This window comes from Canis aureus, chromosome 29 (genome assembly GCF_053574225.1).
Source record: "Canis aureus isolate CA01 chromosome 29, VMU_Caureus_v.1.0, whole genome shotgun sequence".
Classification (NCBI taxonomy): Eukaryota; Metazoa; Chordata; class Mammalia; order Carnivora; family Canidae; genus Canis; species Canis aureus.
The window spans coordinates 25437148-25462786 of NC_135639.1; the positions used below are offsets into that span (position 1 = coordinate 25437148).

Below are 25639 nucleotides of genomic sequence, written 5' to 3' on the forward strand. Positions count from 1 at the left end.
CTTCCCACCTGAGCCACCAGCACCATGACCTCAGCCAACCATTTCCCCTTCTGGGCCATTGCATCAGGGTTTGGGGGTCCAGAGACCAAGCTGAAGGGTGACACGTCAGGGTGAATATATGCATGTCAACTGCACATCAACCCCTCAGCACTGAGCCTTCCCTTGCCAGCAGGGAAGCACGTAGAGGTAAAGGAGGAAGGCAAAGAAAAAGGAGGGGAGGGGAGGCCTCTCAGTATGGCTGCTGCCTCCTTCTGTGCCCTCCACCCCCCGATCCTGCCCTCAAGACTGGGAGCAGCTCTGGAAATCTGCCCGATGAAAGACATCAAGCATGTAACTGCCGAAACCATTTTCCAAATGGGAATTAATTTCTCCCATGGGTCTCCTGCCAGGCTGGTCCCAGAGGAGCCTGACTCCTCACCACCTGCCCTAACACACACACACACACACACCTCATGCAGAAACACTGACATCTATCTACAGAGTAACAAGGACAAGTCCCACGCACAGAGTAACACAAATGTGGCTGCTCACACATGGAAACACAGACACAACACGAAATCCCTTAAATATCAGACAGAGACAGATAGGTACACATCACGTGGTACATGCACAGGCCCAAATGCAGATACACTGCAGACACCAGAAACACAGCCAAAACATGTCCACAAACACACTGCTAGAAACAACCCCCATGCAGTCTGGGGTCAGTCTGTCACCCAGCAATCCAAAACCTTCAGTTTGCACTAAACCCAAATCCCAAGGCCTACAGTAATAATACAATCAAGAACTATGTGACTATTCTTAGGGGGTCGGGCAGTGGGCTGAGGGTGCCCTAGGAAGGAGCCATACCCTTGCATCTCCCAGTTCCCCCCAAACACCCACTGGAAAAAGGTAAAACTGAGGCACTGAGGCAGCCAGTGCACGGGTGTGGGCATGAGCAGCTGTGGATGCGGGCAGGACATGTGGGGACATGCACACAGAGATTACAGCTAAGGGGCTATATGACACAGGCAAGGACATCTTCTCCACAAGCCCCATCCCCATTTCCCCTCCCCCACTCATGCTGATGGTAAGTTGAGGCAGGGGTCAGGGCCAGCTTGGTGGGAGGCCCAGCCCAAGGAGGGTAGTCCCAGCGAGGGCAGGGGAGGGAAGGAGGGCAAAAAGCAGACGAGGCATTTGATTAGCACTCGCCAATGTCCCCCCAGCCTGGATGCCAGCTCCTAGAGCTCTCGGCACACCTCAAGTATCCTCCTGTCCCAGGGAGAAGAGGGAATATGACCCTGGCCTCAGAATGTTTTTCCAAGCCCTTGTGGTTCTCCCATGTTCAGTCCTTAGTCACATCCTCCCAAGTAATCCTCACAATAATCCTAGGAGGAAGGCACTACTACCAGCCCCATTATCAGATGAGAAAATCAAGGCTCAGGGAGACACTTGCCCTCACCATACCACGTGTCTGTGGACTCCCGAGCATGAGCCCTTGCAGCCCATGTGCTGTCTTGGGTGGTCTCAGGGTCCTCACTCCCCTCTGAAGCCGGTGCTCCAGGGCAGCTGGAGGATAACGTGCTGCATCCCGGGTCTGCTCTGAGGGCCTCTCTGTCCTTCCCAGGCCACAAGCTTACCCAAGTCTGATCCCAGCGGAAAAATGCCAGTCTGCTCCAGACCTTCTGCCAACAGGCCCTGCTGGGGCCAATGAGCCCTGAGAGGAGCCCCCGCCCCACAGACACGAAGGGTCGGGCCCAGGTCAGCCTAGTCCGAGTCTCGGGCCAAGGCCCAGGCCACTGGCCGGCACCGGATTATATGTCTTCCAGGACCTTCCATCTGTCACTTAGCCCTCCAGGCCCAGGACAAAATTTATTTCCTTTTAGGAAAGCCAATGATTTGCTTTTCCCATGTCTCCTTTCCTGCCTTTTTCTTTTTTAATTAGAAATTACTCTCTCAAAGTCCAGAGCCTGGAAGGGACAAGCCACCTGGTCACCAGTCCCAGCCACAGCTTCCCGATCGCTCCAGCCACCACCCTCCCTCCTTCCTGGGCGAGGTTCCTTAGTGCCCACTGGACTAGGCAGATGGAGGCTGCCCCATCTCCTCATGCCCTGTCTGAGGAGGGGAGCAGGGAAGCAGGGGACAGGGACTGCCCAAGGTCAGCCCACACTGCTCTGGCACCAGCCAGTTTTGTACGGAAGCCCCAGCTCCCTGGACCCAGTGATGACAAAACAAGTCCCTGGGAAGTCTTTCCCTTCTGGGTCTGGTGCCACATCGGCCATGTTACTCCCAAGACCACAGCGCCTGAGCCAGGCAGATCCAGGGGACAGGAGCCCTGGCAGACAGAAGCCCGTGCTCCTCCCTTCCACCCCTTCACCTGCCTGCCTGTCAGTCTGTCTGGCCGTGGACATAAACGCCAGGGGTCAAAAGTTCACCAGCCTCCCCAACAGAGCCCACGTTTTGAGAACTGAAGTCAGGCTATGTGGGGGGCTGTCACTTGCACATCTGTAGGTTGAGGCACAAGCAGACACAGGTACACACCCACAGACACCTCTAATGCACCCCTGTGAACACAGGCACACACACCCAGTCACACACACCCGCGTGCACCCACACATCTCTCCACACCTCCATCACGAAACACGGGGCTCACCTCCATGGCCTGCATCCCGGGACTGACAAACAGGTCCCCCCAGCTGTCTAACTAAGGTTTACCTCAGTTCTAGGAGAGGGGGATACGGACACCCGGGACCTCACATCCCATGCTGGGGGCTGGTCAGCACCCGGGGAAGGTAAGAGGACAACGAGACTTTGTGGGGAGACTTAGCTGCCTGACCTCTGCCGGCTACCAGGGAAAGCCCACCTCTTCCTGCTTTCCCCAGGTTCCCTTGCTTTCCTCCACCCCAGGGCCAACCACCCAAAGGCACCCCCTGCCATGGCCCCAGGGCCCACCAAGGAGTAAAGAGGCAGGGGATGATCATGCCCCCGGGGCCCCAGCCTCCCCAGGTGGTCCCCAGGCTGGGACCGGGCAGACCGCCTGGCATCAGCTGGGGCCTTACCGTGGAGGGTGCTCCGGGTGATCTGTCCCCCCATCGCGGGCAGCGGGCAGCACGGCCACCTTCGTTTGGCCGGCTGGCCTCGTCACCGAGCCACCCTAGCCGCCAGCTCCCCTCCCCCGGCCCCTCCTCCTCCCCCGCGGCCGGCAGCCGGCATGGCAGGGCTGAGCCCGCCCCTCCCGCGTCCCCACCAACTCCCTCCCGCACACACGGCTGCCTGCCCGCGAGGCCGGCCACACACGCGCGCACACACACGCGCACACACGCACGCACTCACGCACACGCAAGCACACCCCTCTGGCCCCGCTCGCCGCCTCCGGCTCCCACCCACTCCCAGAGCCTCCCCCACCTCCCCGCACTGGTACAGGCAACGGGATCTGTCATGTTTATTTACATAAGGAGGAGGGGACTGGAGGCTTCCTGAAATAGCCGAGCTCCAGAAAGCACTGGAGATGCCCCAGCAGAGCAGACGCGCGCACTCACACACGCACACGCACACACACACACTCACACACATGCACATGCACACATATGCTCATTCCCCATCACACACCTCATCACAGGCACGCGCGCACGCCACCTCACCATTCGTCCAGGCTGACAGCCATCCACAAGCCGTTAGGCACCTACTCCATGCCACATCAGACCAAGACAATGCGGCCACCATGGTGAGCAAAACACGCACTGTCCGATCCTCAAGAGGCTTACACTCGGACCAGTGGAGCTTAATAACAAACGGCTAACACGGCTTCTCTGCTCCTCCAGGCTCTACTGCAAATGCTTCCGGAGTATTAACTCCTTCAGTCCTCACTGGCTGAATGAAGAGGTCAGTATTATTGTTATCAATAAGTACATTGTTCTCTCCTTACAGATGAGAAAAGGAGAAGTCGCCAACCTAGAAAGAGGCAGGGCTGGGAAGCAAACCAGGGATCCGATCTTTTACCCCCCACCACTCGGCCCCTTTCATCATAACACATAAAAGCGCACACCAGTATGACCTCACCGCCTGTTTGCACCGAGTCACATGTACGTGCACAGTGCAGGCTCTTATAAGCTTTCACCATTATGTGCACGTAGCCACCTGCTGCCCAGCACACACTCACACCGATACCCACGCACCTCGCAATGTACATACTCAACACACGCACACCCTTACGGACCGGGCTCTAGAGAAATCTTGAGTGCAAAACCTGGCACCCGACACTCAGGGGAGCAGAAAAGGTGCAGATAGAGAGGGCAGAGGGCGAGGGGAAGGCAGGTCCCTCGAGCCCCAGGCAGCCACTGCTGGGAGCCCCAGGTATCACCAGAAGAGTGTCGCTGAGCAGCGAGCACTCCCAGTGTGTCTGGCACCGGCACCGCGTGCATTCTCTCATCTGTATTCCAGGTGGCAGAGGCTAATGTTAGGTCTGTTTTATAGAAAAGTAAGTTGAGGCTCTGAAAGACTAAGGAAATTGCCTGAGGTGATTCACCAGGTCAGAGGCAAGCCAGGACTCTACTCTGGGTCTGTGAGATAATCTCACAGGTCATCACCCTGTGCAGGCTCTCCTCAGGGTCAGAGATCTGCGTTTCCAGGGAAAGATCTGGGTGGGGAGGGAAGGCCAGTGGGCGGAGGGGCTGGGGAAAGAGCCACGAGAAAGGCAGGGACTGCCCTGAGTCAGATGAGACTCAGAGGCCTGGGCACTATGAAGGGCTGTGCTAGGCTCTGAGCCTTCACCCCAACACCTTGCTGTTGCCTGCCCTGAGTAGGTCTGGGGGTGGAGCACTCAGGCCTGGCCTGGGGTCATCAGCCAGCAGGCAAGGCAGGCCCTGGGTGAAAGTGTCCACAAACCCAGCAGGCTAATCCTCCTCCTGGACCAGAGACATGCCTGAGTCTTCTCCATGGAGTAAGTGGTGACACCCAATCCACACTAGGCTGTCTCTTTCTTTCTTTCTTTCTTTTTAAGATTTATTTATTTATTTATTTATTTATTTATTTATGACAGACATAGAGAAAGAGAAAGAGAGAGAGAGAGAGAGAGAGAGAGGCAGAGACACAGGAGGAGGGAGAAGCAGGCTCCATGCTGGGAGCCCGACGCGGGACTCCATCCCGGGACTCCAGGATCACACCCTGGGCCAAAGGCAGGCGCTAAACCGCTGCGCCACCCAGGGATCCCCTAGGCTGTCTCTTTCTACAGCACATCTTGCTCATGGCTATGCATGGCCCTATGTGCACGTGCCCACACGCTCCATGGCACACACACGCAGTTCCTCTAGGGAGGAAGCTAAGTCAGAGTCTAACAGAGGGGAAATAACCCAAACTCCTTTTGTGGGATGAATAATCATCATAATAGCAAACGCAAGGCTGATTGTGTGCCAGGCAGCTCTAAGCGTGTTACACACATTAACTTAACAATCCTCATGACAACCCTAAAGGATAAGGTGCATGTTTATGCCCATTTTACAGATGAGAAAACCAAAGCAAAAAGAGGCTGATCTGGAGGCTATTCTTGCAGCAGGAGAATCAACCCCCCTCACCCTGCCTGCCTTCTAAAATGCACCTGCCTGGGCCCTTCCCCATTAACCCCCGAGTCTTCCCACTCCCTGAGCACTGGGAACCTCTTCAGGGAAGCCTCCTCGAGACCCTGAGTGGAGGGTGAGTCCCCCTTCCTGGGGCTTGTCTTTCCTCTGAGCCCAAGCTGTGCCTCTCCCAACCCCTCGTCTTCCTCTGCCTTCCCAGAGATGGCCATGCCTAGCTGTAGCCTTGTCTGCCTGCCCTGGGTGTATCTCAAAAATCCAACTGACCAACATTTATGAGCACCTATTATGTCAGAAACTAAGTTGGAGATGCAAGGGTGATCAACAATAGACAGGTCCTGGCTTTCAAGAACTTACAGTCCAGAGGGAAACCTATTTATCAAGTAATCTCACTAAGGAACATATAATCACAATACTAGAAAAGTGTGCTGAAAGAAAGGAGCATGGTCCTTAGGGGGGGTCAGGGCAGGCTTTCTTGAAAAGGAAAGGTGAAGGATAAGTAGGTGTGTCCATGTGCCATAGAGGTAGCTTTGAAGAGAGAAAGCTCCAGGGAATGAATACAACATATACAAAGGACCTGTGGCCAGAGGAAGCCCCACACACTCAGGCAGCAGGGTCAGTGCACCTGGAGCAGGGACAGTAGTAGAAGCCAGAGGAAATTTTCCAGTGGCATAGCCAAGGTAGTCAAAGGACACCCCAGAAGGGCCCTGACGAGCAGGGTGAAGAATCTGGCCTTTCTTCTGAGAGCAGTCAGGAACCTCTGAGAGGGTTCGGCAAAGGGGCAACAAGACCAGACCTGCATTTCTAAAAGGTCATTCTGTCATCTGGTATGCTGGATGCTGGAAGAAGGAAAGGTGCCAGGGAACAAAGCAGCAGTGTGAGCATGGTCGAGACTGGACCTGACTTGCCCTCACTTCCCTAGGGCCTAGCACGGTGCTTGCACAGAGCAAGTGCCCAGGGAAGATCTCGCAGGTAGAACTGAATTCGTGTCATTTTCCAGAAGCAGGACTGGGGGTCAGTAACAAGCAGGCATGGGGACAGAATGAAAGCTCAGCAAAGCAGGAGTCCTGCAGGTCCTTCATAGCACCACCGTCTGAAGCACCGTCTGAAGCATCAGCACACCTGGGTCCTGTTTCCTACAATCCACTTGCCTAATTTAAATAGAAAGTGCCAGCATCCTGGGTCTGAGGGTCCCCCTACTGCCACCCAAGAGCGGTGTCCAGGCCTCCACAGATGAAGCAGCAGCCAGCACTGTATCCTTCTGTTTCATTAATGGAGGCATCATATAAAATTTCATTTGACCAAAGAATTCTGTTTCTAAATGGGTGAAAGAACCACTGACCTACAGCATTCAGCCACTCTTCAAGCATTCCCAGAGTACCCACCATAGACCCACTGGTGAGCAAGACCCAACTGGCTCCCTTCAGAAGCCAAGCAGAAGCCATGCTGGGATCAAGGAATGGAGTTCCTTTGGCTCTGACTGAATTATTTCAGTGTTCTGTTCTCTGGCCAGAAAGGATGTGAAACGGAACATGAAGGGATGAAAAGGATGGGAACGGGAATGAGGAAGGTAGAGGCAAATCTACAGCAGAGGCTATAAATGCTACCATTTGTTGAACACCTACTGTGTGCCAGGCACCATCCTGGAAATCTCGCAGAAAGTAGACCTGTCCATGATCTGCATGGGGGCTGCAAGCCTCAGAGCCCACGGCAGAAGGGAGGGCTGAATGTACCCTCTGGGAGCGATTTGGTGTGGCAGGGTCAGAAAGAGCCCCCTCCCTTTCTGGCTAGCCCCCTGTTGCACCTGCTCTCTGGCTAGGGAGCCTCCACCCCCTTGGCTCTCTGAACCCACTCAGCTCCCACGACCCTCCTCTCCCTGCCGTCTCCCTGTCCTCTGATTCCTTTCTGCTTGCTTCTCTTCCCTCTTGGGCACCATCTTGGTCTCCATGGTGGGCTCCCCTGCTCACCTCTCACCTCATCCTTCCTCGTCCACCTCATGCCCCCCAAGGCCTAGCACCCACTTTCCTAGCTGAACCTGTCCTCTCAGAATTTAATCTAGTGCAGACCTAGCAAATGCAGAACAAAACACGGAACAAGTTCACCAGACAATAGAAACCATCACATTAAGATCTCTGAAGGAAAGGAGACTCAAGAAAGCTCTGGGTCCAGCCTTCAGGAAGGTCAACCGGTAATGTGCCCATTGCACAAGTGTAGCAAATGACACCTAGTAAGCTGTAGATTTTCCAACGGTCACATAGTGGGTAGAGAATAACGAGGACTTCAACTCAGCTTTAATTTCTTCTGTTACTTAACATGACTTACGGGTCAGTGAATCCAAAGGCTTGGAAGATAAGACTGGACAAGGAGGAGGGGTAAGTCCTTCTTATGAGGTGGTGGCAGAGGGCAGTCATAGATGGAGAGGTCAGGAAGGGGAAGCAGCCCTGCTGGGGAGGAGCTGGGAGGCAGTCCCTGGTTGCTATAGCATCTTTTTCGTCAAGAACAGGAGATAATTTGATTGAGCTGATGAGTCACCTGGCATTTGAGGCTTAAGTCCAACCTACCAGGACCATCCTCCCTACCCTATTAGACTTGGCCTGGCACTGGAGAATGGGGAGCAGCGAGCCCCACCCTAAAGCTTCCTCCTATGCCCAGAATCAGGATGAGAGTACAAGAGAGAGCAATGTGCGTGGAGATGAGGATAAAAACACACAGGGACACCAAGAGCATAAGCCATGTGCTGCAGAGAAACCAGAGCCAGGGAGTCCATAGGACGTCCTCTGGGGCTGGGACAGGTGCCCCAGCAGTGACAGCTGCCAGCCGCCCAGTATGATGGGAACACAACAGGTGCAGAGGCGGGGGCGGAAACTGAAAGAGAATCTGAGAAAACAGCCTGGAGTTGGCCGCCCCTCCCAGACCCTGGGCCCAGCGCCAAGCAGCCCTTTCTCAGACCCTCCAAGACAGAAACACACCTACACCTGCCTCCCAGGGCAAGCCTGGACAGCCTGGACCAGACGGCGGGGTCACCGTCCATGCCAGGCAGAAAGGGCAGAACAAGGAAGAAACCAGGTTTCAAACCCCAGGACAGAGTGTGCCAGACAGAGCCCACGCCCATAGAGCCCCCACCAGGAAGCAAACATTTGCCTATGATAAGATTTATGTCACCGGCCAGGGAGGGTGGATGGATGGATGGGCCCAGCCCACCCTTGTGCCGCTCTCAGGAGCTGAGACAGGCAAGCTCTGCCACCACATGACTGGGCAAGCCACCGAGCTTCTCCGAGGCCCCGAGCTTGGCTCAATAAGCAACTACTGCTGTCGATGTGTTGTTCAGAGATCCAGAGAGCTCAGGATTTCAGGTGGTACACAGAGGGGATAAGGTTGCTGCCTAGCCTCAGATGGGAGAGATGTCGGAGGCAGGATACAAGTACAGCGTGAAGCATAAATGTCACACCAAGGAAAAGAAAGGGAGGCCTGCCTTAATAGATAGGACCACCTTCACCATCATGTTAGCACCACTTCCTCAGCGCTGCTCACTGGCACCCTAGCACCCTGGCACCTGGCACCGTCACCAGTGCTTAAAATGCCTGATTGCGCGCAGGCCTGAAATGAAAATGCCATCTCAGTGCGCTGAGTACCGTAGGTTCTTCTAAGTAAGCAGATTCAACATCGTCCCCTAGTTAGTGCTCTGTTTTCGTTCAGGGGTAGAATGAATTTTAAACTTGAAGCCAGTCCTTGTCCCAGTGATTGCAAGTGATAAATTGCCAGGGCCTGAATTCGTAAGGTGCTGCCTCAATTATCACCTCGCTGAGGAGGGTGAGGAAGTGCAGAGCATGAGACATTTATGGGGGAGGTGAGACAGAGATGAGACCCAAGGTGACGTGGGAGACAGGACACATGTGCTGGGGCAAGACATGAGCTTCATCCACTGGAGACGCGTACACACACCCGCCTGATCCTGCCAGGCCTGTCCGGATTATGAGAAAAGCTGGCAGCTGATAGCAGGAGGTTAAATCCTTCCTCTGCAGGCAGAGACCACCCTCCCCCCACCCCCTACCCCTCCCCCCCCCACACGTATCCCTTTAGACCCCATGACTCAGCCAGAACCCATGGTGCCCACCCCTTCTGGAACCTAGCCCCCAACCACTGAAGCCACCCCCAGTCTGGGAGGGCCCCCTGGGCCTCCAGCAGCCCACCCTTCTGCCTCTAAGGAGCCTGTTCTCAGGCTCTCCTCTGCTTCCTGTCCCTCCCAGGTCCAGCTTACTAAGGAATAGCAGAGCCCAGGACCAGCTGGCTCAGTCCCCACCCCTACTTCTGTGCCCTGGCCATGCCCCCTGCCCCCTACCTCCTGCCCGCCACCCACTGCTGAGACCACCCATGCCGACAGGTTCACACACTGGGGACTAGCAGGTAGGAGAGTATGCTGGTGCAGGACCTCCAGGGGCCAGGCCCTCGGACTGGGGCACTCCCACCATGGCCACCGGCAGTCAGATCCCAATGATCTGACCACGCTGAACGTGACTCACTGCCACCACTGAAGAGTATGTGTCTACACTAGGCGGCTTCACACTAGGCCGTGGTTAAGAGCAGGCTCTGGAGTCATTCTGCCAAGGTTCAAATCCTGGTTCTAACACCTACTAGGTCTCTATTTCCTCTTCTGAAAATGGGGTTTGCTGATACTAGTGCCTGCGTCACAGGGCTCAGGGTGGGGGGCAGTGAGTTCACACACGTACTATACTCAGAACAGCGTGGGAGGCAGAGGAGCACGCACCCTACAGAGGAGAAACTGGGCCACAGGGTGGGAAATGGTAGAGGGGGCACTTGCCCTCAGGTCAGCTGGCCTCCAGAGCCTGCACTTGTAGGCACGCATGGTGCACCTCCCTCAAGGGTGGCCAGTGGATATCCGCCAAGCAAACACTAATGGGTACGGCCTCAGGGAGGACCAGTCTGGTGACCACGAAGGGCCCAGGCCAGATCAGGGTGCAGGGGTGAGGCTGGTCTCTAGGAAGCCATTCAGCAGAGCAGAGAAAATGAGCTGAGTCCCAGGGGCTGTCTGAGGGCAGGTGAGGCCCAAGGTCTCAGAATCCCAGCCCAAGAGAGAGACCTCTACCAGAAGTACTTTTCCAGCTTCCCAGGGGCCTCTGCCCCTCAGAGCTCCTTCATCCCCTCAGGCCTAGCTGGGGGGAGACTGCCCGCTGTGATCTCCAACCTGGCTCCCCTAAAGAACCTTAACTGCTTTAGCAGGGGTCCCAGCACCTGTTCCTCCTATAAAATTGGGCAGACACTGGCCATGCTAGCTGCAAGGTGGAGGGCGACACCCCCAGGCACAGAGGAACCTGTGAGTGCTGAAGTCTATTCAGGGCCTCGCAGAGAGGCTGGTGGCTTTCAAGCCCACGGAGCCTATGAAGGAATTTGATTCCCTGCCACTGCACCTGCAGCCCTCGGCCCAGAGTGAGTCCCTGATCCCAGCCCCAGATAGCCTCTCATCAGATCATCAAGAAGCTCCCCAGACAGGGGCTCTGAGTCCCTAAAGGTCTGAGGACCATGAGCATGTGGCTGGCTCAATCTGGCAGGCCTTCCCTCTGGAGCCAGAGCTCAGGGGTTGCTGGACCAAAGGCAGCTGTGGGGACTGTAGTCCTGCCTAAAGATTAGTCCAAGAAGGGCAGAAATGACTATGAAGTGAAGGCAATGACAGAAACCCCACTCTCCTCCCTGCAGCTGCCCCATCTCCCAATTTGCACAACCATCAACCACCGTTTGCTCCCATCTTCCTTTCCTCTTTCTCTAGTAAAGAATCTCAGGCTCCTCCCTCAAAATGCTGCCACGCTTCAGGGTTACTTCTTCCCTCCTTCCCTCTTTCCAACCCTCCCTCCCTCCAGCTGCTGGAGCCCAGGGTCAGGCAGGCCACCAGAGACCCCAGCAATGCACAGGGTGCCCTCTCCAGCATCCCTGGGAGTCAGGCTCCTAGGTTCTGAGCAGATCCTGTGGCTTGTGGTAAAACTTCACAAGGCTTGGGAAGATCTGCAGAGGCCTGCTCGGATTTGGGAAGACCCAGTGAGAGTGGGCCCTTTTAATGCCTCTAGAGGTTCCTCCCTCCTCATGGGGGTAAGGGCTTCAGAAGGTGGGTTAATGCAGCTCCTGTGTTGGGTTCAACGCCAGGCAAATGGGAGCAGGGATCTCTCCCTCCTCACTGGCACCCCGCCTTCTCCAAAACAATGCCGGCCCTCACACCTTCTACCCTGCTTAGCCAAACCCACTGCTCTTGCCCAGAGGGGAGCTCTTTGTTCTCAGAGCCAATGAAGTGAGGTGACTACATTAGTCTTTGTGGGGGGTCTATTTTTACTAGTCCTGATGCCACCGCCATAATTTGTTCTGTGACCTTGGGTAAGTCAATCCCCTCTCTGGGCCACAGTTTTCACATCTGTAAAACAGAGGCACTGATACAGGCATCTTTAGCTCTGAACCAGGATTTCCCCGCATCAGAACTATGGGAGGGGAATCATTGGGGGGAAAAGAGTTAGGAATTCCTGCGCTGTGTGCAGCAGCCCCTCCCTCTCTGCCACTCGCTACCAAGGTCCGTGGAGAGCCAAGGATGGGCCAGGATGCTCTCGGCTGGGTGCCACTGGTTCTCAGTCCTCTTCCTGACCCCACCCAACATGGGTACATCCCCAAGGTTCTGTGGCCTGGTTTCTACTAGCCAGGCCAAAAGTCTGGTGTCATCCTGGATTCCTCCATCTGAGTGAGCAGTCACTGTGTCCTTCTATAATCCATCCTCTGGCTCCTCCCAAAGTTCAGGCCACCAGCATCACCCTCATCTGGACAATTCTTCACATAGCCCTTCCTCAGGGCTGCCAGGCTGACCTTTCTGCCTGACTAATCCAGCTGGGTCACCGCCCAGCTGAGAGCCCAAAGTAGATCAACTTGACCCTCCTTTGGGAACATTCAAGGTCCTCTGTGAACTGGCCCCAGCCCATGTACCCATGTGTCTGACCTCACCTCCTGTGACATCCCCCACACCCCCTAACCAAGCACCTACACTCCATGTACAAGAACCACATATATACTAGAACATGGCTGTACCTCACATGTCCATGGCTTTCTGAATACTGTTTCTCTCCCTGGAATGGCCCTCACCACACTAGATACTCAGAAACTCCTACCTCACCTTCATCTCTCAGCTTGGAGGGCCCTTGCCCCTGAGATCATCCTAACACCCCAGGGAAGATGAGACCTTCCTTCTCCAAGACATGTCCAGCGCTCTGTGTAGCCCCTGCCCTGCAATGGTGGAAAGGTCTCCCTCCCAGATTGGGAGAAAGCCTAGGACAGACTTTTTAGCTCCAGATCCCTAGCACCTAACAGGGCAGGCCCTGGGTAGCACTGAAAGTATATTTTATGAAGGAAGAAAGAAAAGAAGGAGAGGAAGAGGAGGAGGGAGGTAGAGAGACCAGGGCTGCTGGTGGGTGGTCTTTACTTGGTCCCCTCTGCCCCTTATCCAAGCTCCCGACAGCAGCTGGAAGGTCACCGTTCCAGCCACGATGTCCCAGGGCCTTTGTGGACACAGTGGTGCCCGAGGGAAAGAGCCTGCAGGACCGTGACCTCACAGCCCCACGGGTGGCCCTCCATGCTTCCTCAGCACTATGGGCGGCACCAGGCAGGGCTCACTCAGACAGAAACAGCCAAGAAGCCAAGTAGCCAGGTGTGTCCTGGAACACTAAGGAGCCAGAGCCTTATCTGACCATCTTCCCTGGAGGCAGCAGGGGAGCATCCACCAGCCCCCAGCTCACCCACTTGCTGGGCTACAGGAAGAGATGCTTGAAGCCATGGCCTGGCTGTCTCCCCGCTGCTGCTCGCTGCTCGCTGCTCGCTGCTCGCTCCTGGATTCAGGATCCGGCCGGGCCCCTCCAACTCGTTTGCATGAACCATTTATAGCAGCACATTCAAACCCACGCCTTCCAAGAAGAAAAAAGCCCACTGCAATTGCCTCTGGCTTCCTGGTCTGTCTTTTTTCCCTTCTCTTTCATTTTTATTTTAATGGCAGGAAGCTGTGCTTAGGAGAAACCACTACCCTGCTCCTGGCAGCACAGAAGCTAAATTTTCCCTCCAAACTGAAGGAGGATGATGAGCAACCATTCTTCAGGTGTCAGTGACTTACAGTTTGCAAAGTCTACGAGCATCCATGAGCTCATTCAGTCTCCCCAGTAATGGTGAGAGGGGGCCACTGCCAGCACCCATTTTACACATGAGGAAACTAAGGCCCAAAGAGGCTGTGACTTGCACAAGACACACAAAAGCAGTAAGAGACTATAAGGGACATGGTCGTTGCTTCCCCAGCATCCATTCTACTCCCATTGACAGTGGTTCTCCATCCTGGCTGCATGTTAGCATCACCTAAGGAAGTTATCAGATGCCCAGTTCCCACTCCAGGCCAACTGATATAGAAGTTCTGAAGACAGGCCCAGGCATGGGTCTTTCTAAAAGCTCCCAGGGTGGTTCTAATGTACAGCCACGGTTGCAATCTGCTGGAATTAACCAATCACAATGGTTCCATTCCCTTCGCCATGTGGTCCACTTTTGGCCAATGAAGCTCAGTGGAAAACCTGCCAAATCCCTCTGAGAAAGGTTTCCTTGCTCCATACAAAGAAACATAAGAGAGAGGTCATTTTTTTCCTCTAAATATTGTTGTATCTAGTTGTGATTCCTGGGACTGCCGTGGTCATGTCACTGTTAGTCCAGAAGGAAGGCAACCCATGGATGGCAGAGCACAGAGATGGCAAGTACCTCATTCTTGACTACATCCTTGACCATCAACCCTGAAATCCACCCACCGCTGGACTTGCTGTGATCTGAGATAGTATGGCTCCTCATTTTTGAAGCCAGTCCAGGTCAGCATTGCTATTTGCAATGACAGCCCCAAGACACAGCACCTTCCTCATCCCTCACCCTTGTCATTCCCTCTTAGATCTCCCACCACAGGAAGACAGCTGACTGAGGACCTCAGCTCTGGAACTCTGAAATCCATCCCAGTCCTTGCTCCATGGCCAGGCTTCCCCCCTCCCCCTCCCCACTGCTCCCAGCTAATGACTGAGTGGGGTAGGGATATTAAGGCAGGCTCATTCCTGGGAGATATGTCACTCTGCTAACCAGGATTGTGGCTTGGGCTTGAGGACTCCACAAGGGTCTTACAGAACTTTCCTTAGGACTGACTGCTGTCTAAAATACTTCCATCAAACTTTCTTCCTTACCCCTATGCTTCACTGAGTGTCATACTTGGATTGAGGTCTGATGACTCACCCAGACTCTCCCTACTTCTTCTCTATTTCTCTTCACACGGGTATTTTCCTCTGATAATTTTAAAAATAAGTTTTGAATGTTTAATCCACTCCTGGTCTCTGCTTAACTGTTTAATACATGATCTGCCTAACACTTGATCTTTACCACTTCATGCCTGGACCACCATGAAAGCCTCCCAACTTTGAGACCCCTCCACCCTCCACTCCATTCATAACCCTTCCCATACAAATCATGCTACTTCCCTACTCAAGAACCTTCACTTGTTTCTTATTTCTTACACCATCAAGTTTAATTTCCCCAGCCTTTCTTTACAGGCACCGCTAACCTTGACCTGCCCCACAGGCCAATCCTGGCAGAAGACTGAAATTCATCCCTATTGTTTCACTTACATCCCTGGAGAGTTTCAACGTGGGGGACAATACTGTCTATCTGCAGGGCAGAAATGGTTGGTATGGCCCATGACCAATGAACACTGAAGCTGCCCTACATCTGAATCCTAACTCCACCCATTTCCACAGATGCTCCTCAATATCAAAGCTTCCCCCTTCCTTTACCCCTCCATGGAATATTTACCAAGAGAAATACATTTCACATACAAACAACCCACCATCAACAAGAAGTGAATCCTCTCAAAGACTGTTACAATAATGAAAATTATTATTATTATTCACACAACAATATGAAGAGGAGGGTGACAGAGGTGAAGATGGTTATAATGATGGAGGAAACAGCAGTACTGATAAAGGTAAGTATGAAAAGTAGAAAAGACAGGAATAAAAAATATTCTAACAGTGTGATTTCAATGACATAAATATATGTGCAGGAGAACTGATTTCTCCTTGACTCACGGCCATAATAACCAAATTCCTTTAGAAATTGCTTTTGGTTGCTAGTCACAAAAACCATAAATAATATGGATTTTTAAACACCAAAGGTGTTTTCTCTCCCATAGAAGAAGTGTGTAAGTACATAGTCCAAGGCTAGTATATCAATTCTGTAGCCATGAGGGATCTAAACCTCTCTTATCTTTCTACCTCACTACTGCACACGACACTTTAAGTTTGCTTCATGATCCAGAGTAGCTGCTGAAGTTCCAGCCACCTTGTCCAAATTCCAAGCAGGAAGCAGGAGGAGTATGGAAAACCAAAATCAAAGGACCTACACCAGCTTTCTGCCCCTCTTAAAAGGAACCTTAGTCAAAGCCCAACAATTCAAATTCATTGGCCAGAATGTATTCACATGGCTAACCCCATGCTGCATGGGAAGCTGGGAGATGTAGTCTTTTCATTGGACACATCGCCATCTCAAATAAAAACAGGGTCCTCAGCCATAATGATGAGCTCCATTCCCTTTGAATAACATTACGAGCAATGCCCAGAGCACAGAGACTCATTAAAATGGGTGTGGGGGGATGCCTGGGTGGCTCAGCGGTTGAGCGTCTGTCTTTGGCTCAGGGCGTGATCCCGGGGTTCCAGGATCGAGTCCCACGTCGGGCTCCCTGCGTGGAGCCTGCTTCTCCCTCTGCCTGTGTCTCTCTCTCTCTCTCTCTCTCTCTGTCTCTCATGAATAAATAAATAAAATCTTTAAAATAAAATAAAATAAAATGGGTGTGGGTCTTTCCTAGTGTCCCTACATACCCTTCTGCTCCCTCCAGCTGAACTCTATGCTCCATATGAGAGATATATTCTCCTGAACTTGTTTATAACAGGCTGAGTATGCCAGGAAACTATGTAATATATTTAAATATTACATTAAAAGTATCAAAAGTCTCTTTAAAGAGAATGAAAAGACAAATCAAAGACTGGGACAAAATGACTGCAAAATACCTAATAGACAAATCTAAACTATATAAAGAAGTCTCAAAACTCAAAAATAAGAAGAAAGAAAAAAACACAATCCAATAAGAAATAATGGACCAATGAGAAAGAAGAAACCTTTGCTCTTTGTGGTAAGTTGGATGAACCTTGTGAGCATTATGCTAAATGAAATAAATCAGACAGGAAAAAAATGCAGTATTGTATGATATTACATATATGTGGAACCTAAAATAGTCAAACTCAAAGAAACAGAGAGTAGAGTGGTGATTACCAGGTGATGGAGGGGTGAGGAAATGGAGAGACATTGGTCAAAAAATACAAGTTTCCATTTATAAGATTAACAAGTTTAGGGATCTAATGTACAGCATGATGCTTATAGTTGATAATACTGTGTTATATACTTGAATATTACTAAGAAAGTAAATATTAAATGTCCTAACCACAAACAAAGAAGTAATAATTATATGATGGGATGGCGGTGATAACTAATGCTAGGGTGGTAATAATTTTACAATATATAAATGTATCAAATCAACACATTGTACACTTTAACGTATACAATGTTATGTGTCAATTATATTTCAATAAAATTGGGGGAAATTTTTAGCAGGCTCTTCACCAAAGGAGATCTACAGATGGGCAAATAAACACATGAAAAAAGTTTTCAAAATTATTCATCTTTAGGGAAATGCCAATTAAAGCCCTGGAGAGATACCACTACACATCTATTAGAATGGCCAAAATTAAAATGACTGACCATACCAAGCGGTGGTGAGAATGCAGAGAAACTAGAACTCTCATACTTTGCTGGTGAAAATATAAATGGTACAATGATTTTTTTTTAAGTTTGTCAGTTTCTTTTATGTTGAACACACACCCACCATATGATCCAGCCATTCCATTCCTAGGTATTTATCCAAAAGAAAAGGCAATGCATGTCCATACATTGACTTTATGTAAAAGTAAGTTCTTAGCAACTTTATTTGTAGTAGCATAAAATTGAAAACAACCCAAATGTCCATCCACAGGTGAACAGATAAACAAATGATACATACATACCATGGAAAACCGCTAAGTAATAATTTTTTAAATGAGTTGTTAACATACCAAAATATGAACAAATATCAAAATAAGTGAGTGGAAGAAGCCAGAAGACAAGAGTGTGCATGCTGCATGATTCCTTTTATACAGAACTCTTTTAAAAGGCCAATTAATCCACAGTGACAGAGAGAAGATCAGTGGTTACTTCAGTATGAAGGTGATAGGGAGGAGTAAGAGCAGGTTACAAAAGGCATAAGGGAAGTTTTGAGGATGATGGAACCTTTCATTAATGGGATGGTGCTGTTGGTCTCAGATATACATGTCTGTCAAAACACATCAAATTATACATTATAAATATGTGCAATGTATTGCATGTCAATAATATTTCAAAATAAAGTTATTTTTAAAAAATCCATTAAATATCGGTGTGAGAGGAGATGATAAGGAAATAAAACTGAAAAAGAAAAGGAAATAAAACTGTAGGTTTTTTGGTAAAAAACTAAGTTGAATCAATTCCTCAAAAAATTAAGAACAGAATTACCATATGATTCAACAATCCCACTTCTGGGTACACACCCAAAAGAAGTGAAAGCTAAGTCTCCCAACAAGATACTTGTGCACCTATGTTCACAGCTGCATTACTTACAATAGCCAAAAGATAGAGACAATGTTAAGTGTCCGCTGACAGATGAATGGACAAAATGTAATATATAGACAGATACACACATAATGGAAGACTACTCAGGCTTAAATAAGGAAATTCTGTTTCACACTACAACATGAATAAACCTTGAGGACATTATGCTAAATGAAATAAGCCAGTCATGAAAGAACAAATACTGTATGATTCCACTTACATGAGGTACCTAGAGTAGTCAAATTCATAGAAATGGGAAATAGAATGGTGGCTGTCAGGGGCTGGAGGCAGAAGGAATGAGCAGTTATTGTTTAATGGGTACAGAGTTTCAGTTTGGGAAAATGAAAAAAGTTCTAGAGATAGACAGTGGTGATGGTTGCAAAACAATGTGAAGGTACTTAATCTCGGTATACAACTGTATATCTAAAAATGGTTAACAAAACAAAAACAGAGTAAGTTGAATGCATTGAAAGGATATACCTAAAGCTAGTCCCCCCCCCCAAAATGCTATCAAATTATATGCAGAAAAAACAAGTGCAAAATACTATCCAAAAAAGAAACTAAGAAAACAATTCCACTTAGGGTGGCATCAAAAAGAACAAAATACTTCAGGATAAATTTAACCAGGGAGGTGAAAGGTCAATACACTGAAAACTATAAGACATTGGTGAAAGAAATGAAAGAAAACACAAATAAATGGAAAGATAGGGGCACCTTGGTGGCTCAGCCAGTGAAGTGTCTGCTTTCAGCTCAGATCATGATCTCAAGGTCCTGGGATCAAGGCCCACATTAGGCTTCTTACTCAGTAGGGAGTCTGCTTTTCTCTCTCCCCCTCCACCTCTCTCTTACTCTCTCTTCCCCTCCCCATCACTCATTCTCCTTCTCTCTCAAATAAATACAATCTTTTTTATAAATAAATAAGGAAATGGAAATAGATCTCATGTTCATGGATTGGAAGAATTAATAATATCTCAATGTCCATACTACCCAAAGCAATCTACAGATTCAAGGCAATTCCTATCAAAATTCCAATGTTATTTTTCACAGAAATAGAAAAACAATCCTAAAATTCATATCGAGCCATAAAAGACCCTGAAAAACCAAAGCAATTTGAGCAAGAAGAACAAATCTGGAGGCATCACACTTCCTGATTTTAAATTATAATAAAGCTATAGTAATCAAAATACTCTGGTACTGGCATAAAAAACTAAGCCCACAAATAAATCCAAGCATTTATGATCAACTGATCTTTGACAAAGGTGCCAAGAACACACAATGGGGAAAGAAGAACCTCTTCAGTAAGAGGTACTGAGAAAACTGGATGTCTACATGCAGAGTTATGATGTTGGATTGCTATATCACACCAGACACAAAAAACTCAAATGGATTAAAGACTTAAATGTAAAACCTGAAACTAAAAGTGCTGGGAGAAAACATAAGGGAAAAGCTTGACATTGGTCTTGACAATGATTTTTTTGGCTGTGATTCCAAAAGCACAGGCAAATAAAACAAAAATAGACTCGTGGGACTGCATCAAACTAAAAATCTTCTGCCCAGCAAAGGAAGTAATCAACAGAGTGAAGAGATAACCTACAGAATGGGAGAAAATATTTGCAAACCATATATCTGATAAGGGGTTAACATCTAAAATATATAAGAAACTCAAACAACTCAGGCACCTGGGTGGCTCAGTGGTTGAGCATCTATCTGCCTTTGGCTCAGGTGTGATCGTGGGGTTCTGGGATCAAGTCCCCACATCAGGCTCCTCTCAGGGAGCCTGCTTCTCCCTCTGTCTGTCTCTGCCTCTCTCTCTGTGTGTCTCTCATGAATAAATAAATAAAATCTTAAAAAAAGAGAAAGAAACTCAACCCAATAGCCAAAACAAACAAACAAAAAACCCAAATACCTTGATTTAAGAAAATGAGCAAAGAACCTGAATCATCATTTTTCCAAAGAAGGTATACAAATGGCCAACAGGAATATGAAGAGGTATTCAACATCATTAATCATCAGGGAACTGCAAATAAAAACCAAAACAAGATATCCCCTCACACCTGTCAGATGGCTATTATCAAAAAGACAAGAGATAACAACCGCCAGCAAGAACATGGGAAAAAGGGAACCATTGAACAATGCTGGAGACAATGTACATTGTTTTTAAAAAAATACAGAGCTTCCACAAAAAATTAAAAATAGAACTACCAAGATCCAGCAGTCCCACTTCAGAGTATATATCCAAGGGAAATAAAATCACTATATCGGGCAGCCCGGATGGCTCAGCAGTTTAGCAACACCTTCAGTCCAGGGCGTGATCCTGGACCTGGGATCGAGTCCCGCGTCGGGCTCCCTGCATGGAGCCTGCTTCTCCCTCTGCCTGTGTCTCTGCCTCTCTCTCTCTCTCTCTCTCTCTCTCTCTCTCCCTGTGTCTCTCATGAATAAATAAATAAAATCTTTTTTAAAAAATAAAATAAAATCAACTATATCAAAGAGATATTTGCACTCCTATATTCGTGGTAGCACTATTCATAAAAGTCAAGATATAGAAACAATATGAGTGTCCATTTACAGATGAATGGATAAAGAAAATGTGGCATATATACAAAATGAAATACTATTCAGCCTTAAAAAGGAAGGAAATTCTGCCATTTGGGACAAGGATAAAACTAGAGGACATTATGTGAAGTAAAATAAGCCACACAGAAAAAGGCAAGTTCTGCATGATTTTACTTACATCTAAAATCTAAAAAACTCAGGCCTGGTGGCTCAGTGGGTGAGTGTCTGCCTTCAGCTCAGGTCGTGATCCCAGGATCCTGGGATTGAGTCCTGCATTGGGCTCCCTGCAGGGGAGCCTGCTTCTCCCTCTGCCTGTATTTCTGCCTCTCTCTGTGTCTCTCATGAATAAAAAATAAAATCTTTTAAAAAGTAAAATAAAATGTAAAAAACTCAAATTCATAAAAGCAGAGAGCAGAATGGTAGTTGTCAGGGGCTGAGGGGTGGAAGAAATGGAGAGATGTTGGTTAAAGGGTGTATTACTCGCAATAATTTAAGCAATAAATTGTTTTTAAAGCATCCGCTGCTCAGGGTGGTAGTAGAATTTAAAATGGTAATAAAGGGACACCTGGGTGGCTCAGTTAGTTAAGCTTCTGACTCGATCTTAGTCAGATCTTGATCTCAGGGTCATGAGTTTTGAGCCCCACACAGCGCCCACGCTAAGCATGGAGTCTACTTAAAAATAAATAAAAAATAAAATGGTGACCAAAATGATGCAGCATGATGTCTAAGGCAGGGCATCCAAAATCACGCTCATGCTCTGATCTCTATGGAGGGGAACCAGACCTACCCAGACTCCAGACGCATGAGAGTTAGAGCCCTCACGCTGACTCCCAGGGGCTCCCAGTAAGGGTAGTAAGTTCAGCATTTATTTGAATTTCACCCATTGTCATTATGCACTATTGTACACCTAGCCCTGTCCTGGGCACTGATGGGAAAAATTAAGGAAATTAAGCACCAGGCACAACCACTGGTCATTATATATCAAGAATCTCATTCATTCCTCAATACAGCTTGACAAAGCTGGGATTTGACTCTGTTGATCACCCTCTTTTGGGACAGGGCAGGGACATAAAGGTTCTTTTTTTTTTTTTTTTTTTTTAATTTTAGGGATGCCTGGGTGGCTCAGCGATTGAGCATCTGCCTTTGGCTCAGGTCATGATCCCAGGGTCCTAGGATTGCTTCCCCGGGAAGCCTGCTTCACCCCCTGCCTGTGTCTCTGTGTCTCTCATGAATAAATAAATAATTTTTTAAAATACAATAAATTTTAAAAGCTTAAAATATAAAAACACTACATGCTTATTTTTATTTTTATTTTTTTTAAAGATTTTATTTATTTATTCATGGGAGACACATAGAGAGAGAGAGAGAGACAGAGACAGAGACACAGGCAGAGGGAGAAGCAGGCTCCATGCAGGGAGCCTGACGTGGGACTCGATCCCGGGTCTCCAGGATCATGCCCTGGGCTGACGGCAATGCTAAACCGCTGAGCCACCCGGGCTGCCCTACATGCTTATTTTTAAAAACAAATAAAACCATGCCAATTAGCATGGAGTAAAAATAAAAGCATCCCATTCTCCCACACCACTCCATCCCCAGCCTACCCCGCACTGGTAACAGCTGGGTGGGCATCCATTCAGCCTCAGTCTGTATTTGTACAAAGAAAATACGGATGGCTGATGAACAGATGCATGGATAGACAGATAGCAAGTTATCAAACCGCAAAACAGAGTTGTTCCTCCAGACATCTGCATTGCTCACTCTTTCACCTCCTTCTGGTCATTTTCAAATGCCATCAGGCTTTCTCTGGCCAACTTATTTAAAGTGTAAACATCACCAGACTCTCCACCCATAATCTCTATCCATGCCACACCCCATGATTTATTTCTCTCCAGAGCACTTATCACCATCTGACATCCCATATGTCATCTTTTTTTCCTTTCTTTCTTTTTTTTTTTTTTTTTTTGGTCTGTCTCTCCCTATACTCATAAGAATGTAACTCCATGAGATAGCAAATTTATTCACTGCTATATCCTAATGTCTAGAACAGCACCTGGCACATAGTAGGCACTAAATAAATATTAGTTGGAAGGAAGGAAGGAAAGGTTAGAAGGGAAGGAGAGAAGGAAGGGGAGAGAAAGGAAAAATATAATACTCTAAACACAAATGGGATTATATTATGCACACTAGGCATGCCAAGCAATTTGCTTTTTTTCTCAAAACAATGCAATAAACATTTTTAATAATAGTACCTCCTAATATTAAATGTTGCAAAGTCATCCTGTGTATAGAAGTGCCATTGTGGACTTACTGCACTCCCTCCTTCTTAAAAGCTGGTATGAACAGTAAGTGGGGAGAGAGCAATAATGAAGTGCCTCCCCAATGCACTTGACAAAAAGCTTTCCCAGATTTTCAGTCTATGAAATCAACTGGTCATGAATCAGAGCATGCATAGTTACCCTCAAGAGACGAAACAGCCCCAGTAAAAGAGACGTGACTGGAGGTGTTAACAAACCTAAAGAAAAGAGGTGTTCACTGGATGCCAAGGATTCAGGGAAAAGGGGATATCCCTGAAGCAAACTGTAGAGGGGCCCATGGGAGCACAACCAGGGAGATGAAGCCATAGGCTGGCCCAGGTGTTGGTGAAGTGGTCTGGGCAGAGTTCAGGGCTCAAGCACACCAAATCCTCAGACTGTAGCCTCAACTCCCCAGCCAGATGCCAGGTTTGCCCAGCACTCAAGTAGCTTCCTGCAGGGGGAGAAAATGGCAAGTAGTTGACACACTGTCCAGTTCTTCTGACAGCAGATTTCTCACTGCAAAGTAGTAAATTGACCTCTGAGTTGATTCATGAGTTTTTATGGGCTTGATTAGATGAGCCAGGAGCCCCCTAGTCCTATCAATGCAGACAAGACACCCTGGAGATGGAATTTGGGGACAGCTCAGCCAAGGGCCAGACACTAGGCAGGGGAGTACTCCTATTAGGCTGAACCCTGTCCCAGTGCTCACTATCTTCAAACTTCTAGTTATGAACAAGAAGTGCCTACCATTTACTTTTTACTATGGACCAGGTCCTGAGCCACCCCAATTAATTCACACAATGACCCTGTGAAGTGGGAACTAGGATGCTTGCTTACCAATAAAGAAACTAAGGTTTGGAAGATCAAGGGACTTGCCTGAGGTCAAAACCCAAGAACCAAGATTTGAGCCCAGATCTGACTGACTCCCAGTGAAGTATTTCACAATGGATGGTTCATAGATCTCTCACATCAGTATCACCTGAGAATCTTGCTTAAAAAAGCATACCCCAGAAGCCCAACCCCAGACTGACTAAGTCAGATTATCTAGAGGTAGGCTCCAGGAACTCATATTTTTACAATCTACAGGCCATCCATAGGGTCATTAAGGTCTGAGAACTACTTTGTTATGCCATATCACAAACTCTAAATTCTATTCCCATGGTCTCCATCAGCTTCTCTAGCCCACCACCCTTACTCCTCGTCTGACTCCACAGTTTTGTTCTGTCCACCCTGAGATCCTTTATTCACCTTCAAAGTTTAAGTGGCACCCACTGCCAACAACACATTGCTGCCATGATTTCCCCAATGAGTTCTGAGCTCATGAAGCTGCTGACCCAAAAGTCTCCTCCAGAATGCCTCAGTGCTCCTCTGGCATCTCCAAAACTCAACCCACCAGCTTCGGCTCCAATCTTCTCCTGCCTAGGGTCTCGATGGAATCACCATCCTCCTAGCCATCTGAAAACCTGGGCACCATCTTGGATACTCCCCTCTCCCTTACCACCCCCACCAACTGTTTATTAGTGCTAAATGTGTCTCAAAATGTGTCCCTTCCTCTCTTTCACCAAAACTGCAGTTCAGGCCTAGGCATCCTTCCCATCATAACTAGCCTGCCTGCTCCTATCCTGTCCCTCTTAGATCCACCCTTCACAAGGCAGCTAAGCTGATCTACCCAAAAAAGTAAATCTAAAGCCTTCAGTGGCTTCTCACGGCCTAGAGATTTCCAGTGTGGAAGCTGCTCTTTACACCATCTCCATTCACTTTAATGCTGAGTTTAATGTTTTCACTAGGGTGTGGTTTGCTCTTGGCAATGAGATGATCTTTTGTAAATGAGCGCCTCACCAACCATCTAGAAGCAGACATTCAACGTACCTTTATACACAGCCTTGGATACCAGTACTTGCGTTACTGCTAAAAGAGCAGTGAATGGAATGTTCATAGTAAACAATGCAATGTCTTCTGCCCTGATTTCCCTAGCACCAGGGCCTTCTAGTTAGGATTTCTCAGGCCTGTGCTTTCTAACATCTTTCTTTCCTTTTTCAGACCCAGGGATTCCTACACTGGTCAGTTACAGCTTCCTACGTCCCAGCTGTGTGATCTCTGTGAAAAGAATAAGTGAATAAATGAGAAGTTCTTTTTAAAGGCTGTTAAATGGAGGAACTCCCTCTAGAAAGAATATCTAAATATGCACTTGCTGTTTTTCCAGTAGCGGCCCAGGATGGAGCAAAGGCAGCAGGGCCCCAGGGAGCCCCAAGGGGGGCCAGTGTAAGCTGTGCAGATGAAAGCTGGCGGCCACCATGCTGGCCTGCTTCCTGCCCCTCTCCCACCCTATTTCTTGGGGCACTCGGGTAAAGACGTGTTGGGTATATGAGTTCACGTGCTCCTTGCAAAGACCCACCACTGCTCCCTGTAGAGTCCCAGGTTCTGAAGCCTGAGTCCTTAATGAGTAGCCCAGCTACGAAAGCA

General features: G+C 48.8%; 1 protein-coding gene across 5 annotated transcripts in view; it reads right to left on the reverse strand.

The window, feature by feature from the left end:
* NEURL1 (neuralized E3 ubiquitin protein ligase 1) overlaps nucleotides 1-25639 on the reverse strand; it is a 79534-nt gene that overhangs the window by 30516 nt on the left and 23379 nt on the right. The window contains exon 1 of one of the 5 annotated variants that reach the window (XM_077877775.1): nucleotides 25046-25262. The exons of 1 other annotated variant lie outside the window; for it this stretch is intronic. In XM_077877775.1, the coding sequence (XP_077733901.1) occupies nucleotides 25046-25112 (67 nt within the window). In that variant the 5' untranslated portion in view covers nucleotides 25113-25262. Of the gene's footprint in view, nucleotides 1-3038; nucleotides 3196-25045; nucleotides 25263-25639 lie in introns of those variants that run through there. 3 more of the 5 variants (XM_077877776.1, XM_077877774.1, XM_077877777.1) reach the window with 3 other exon arrangements.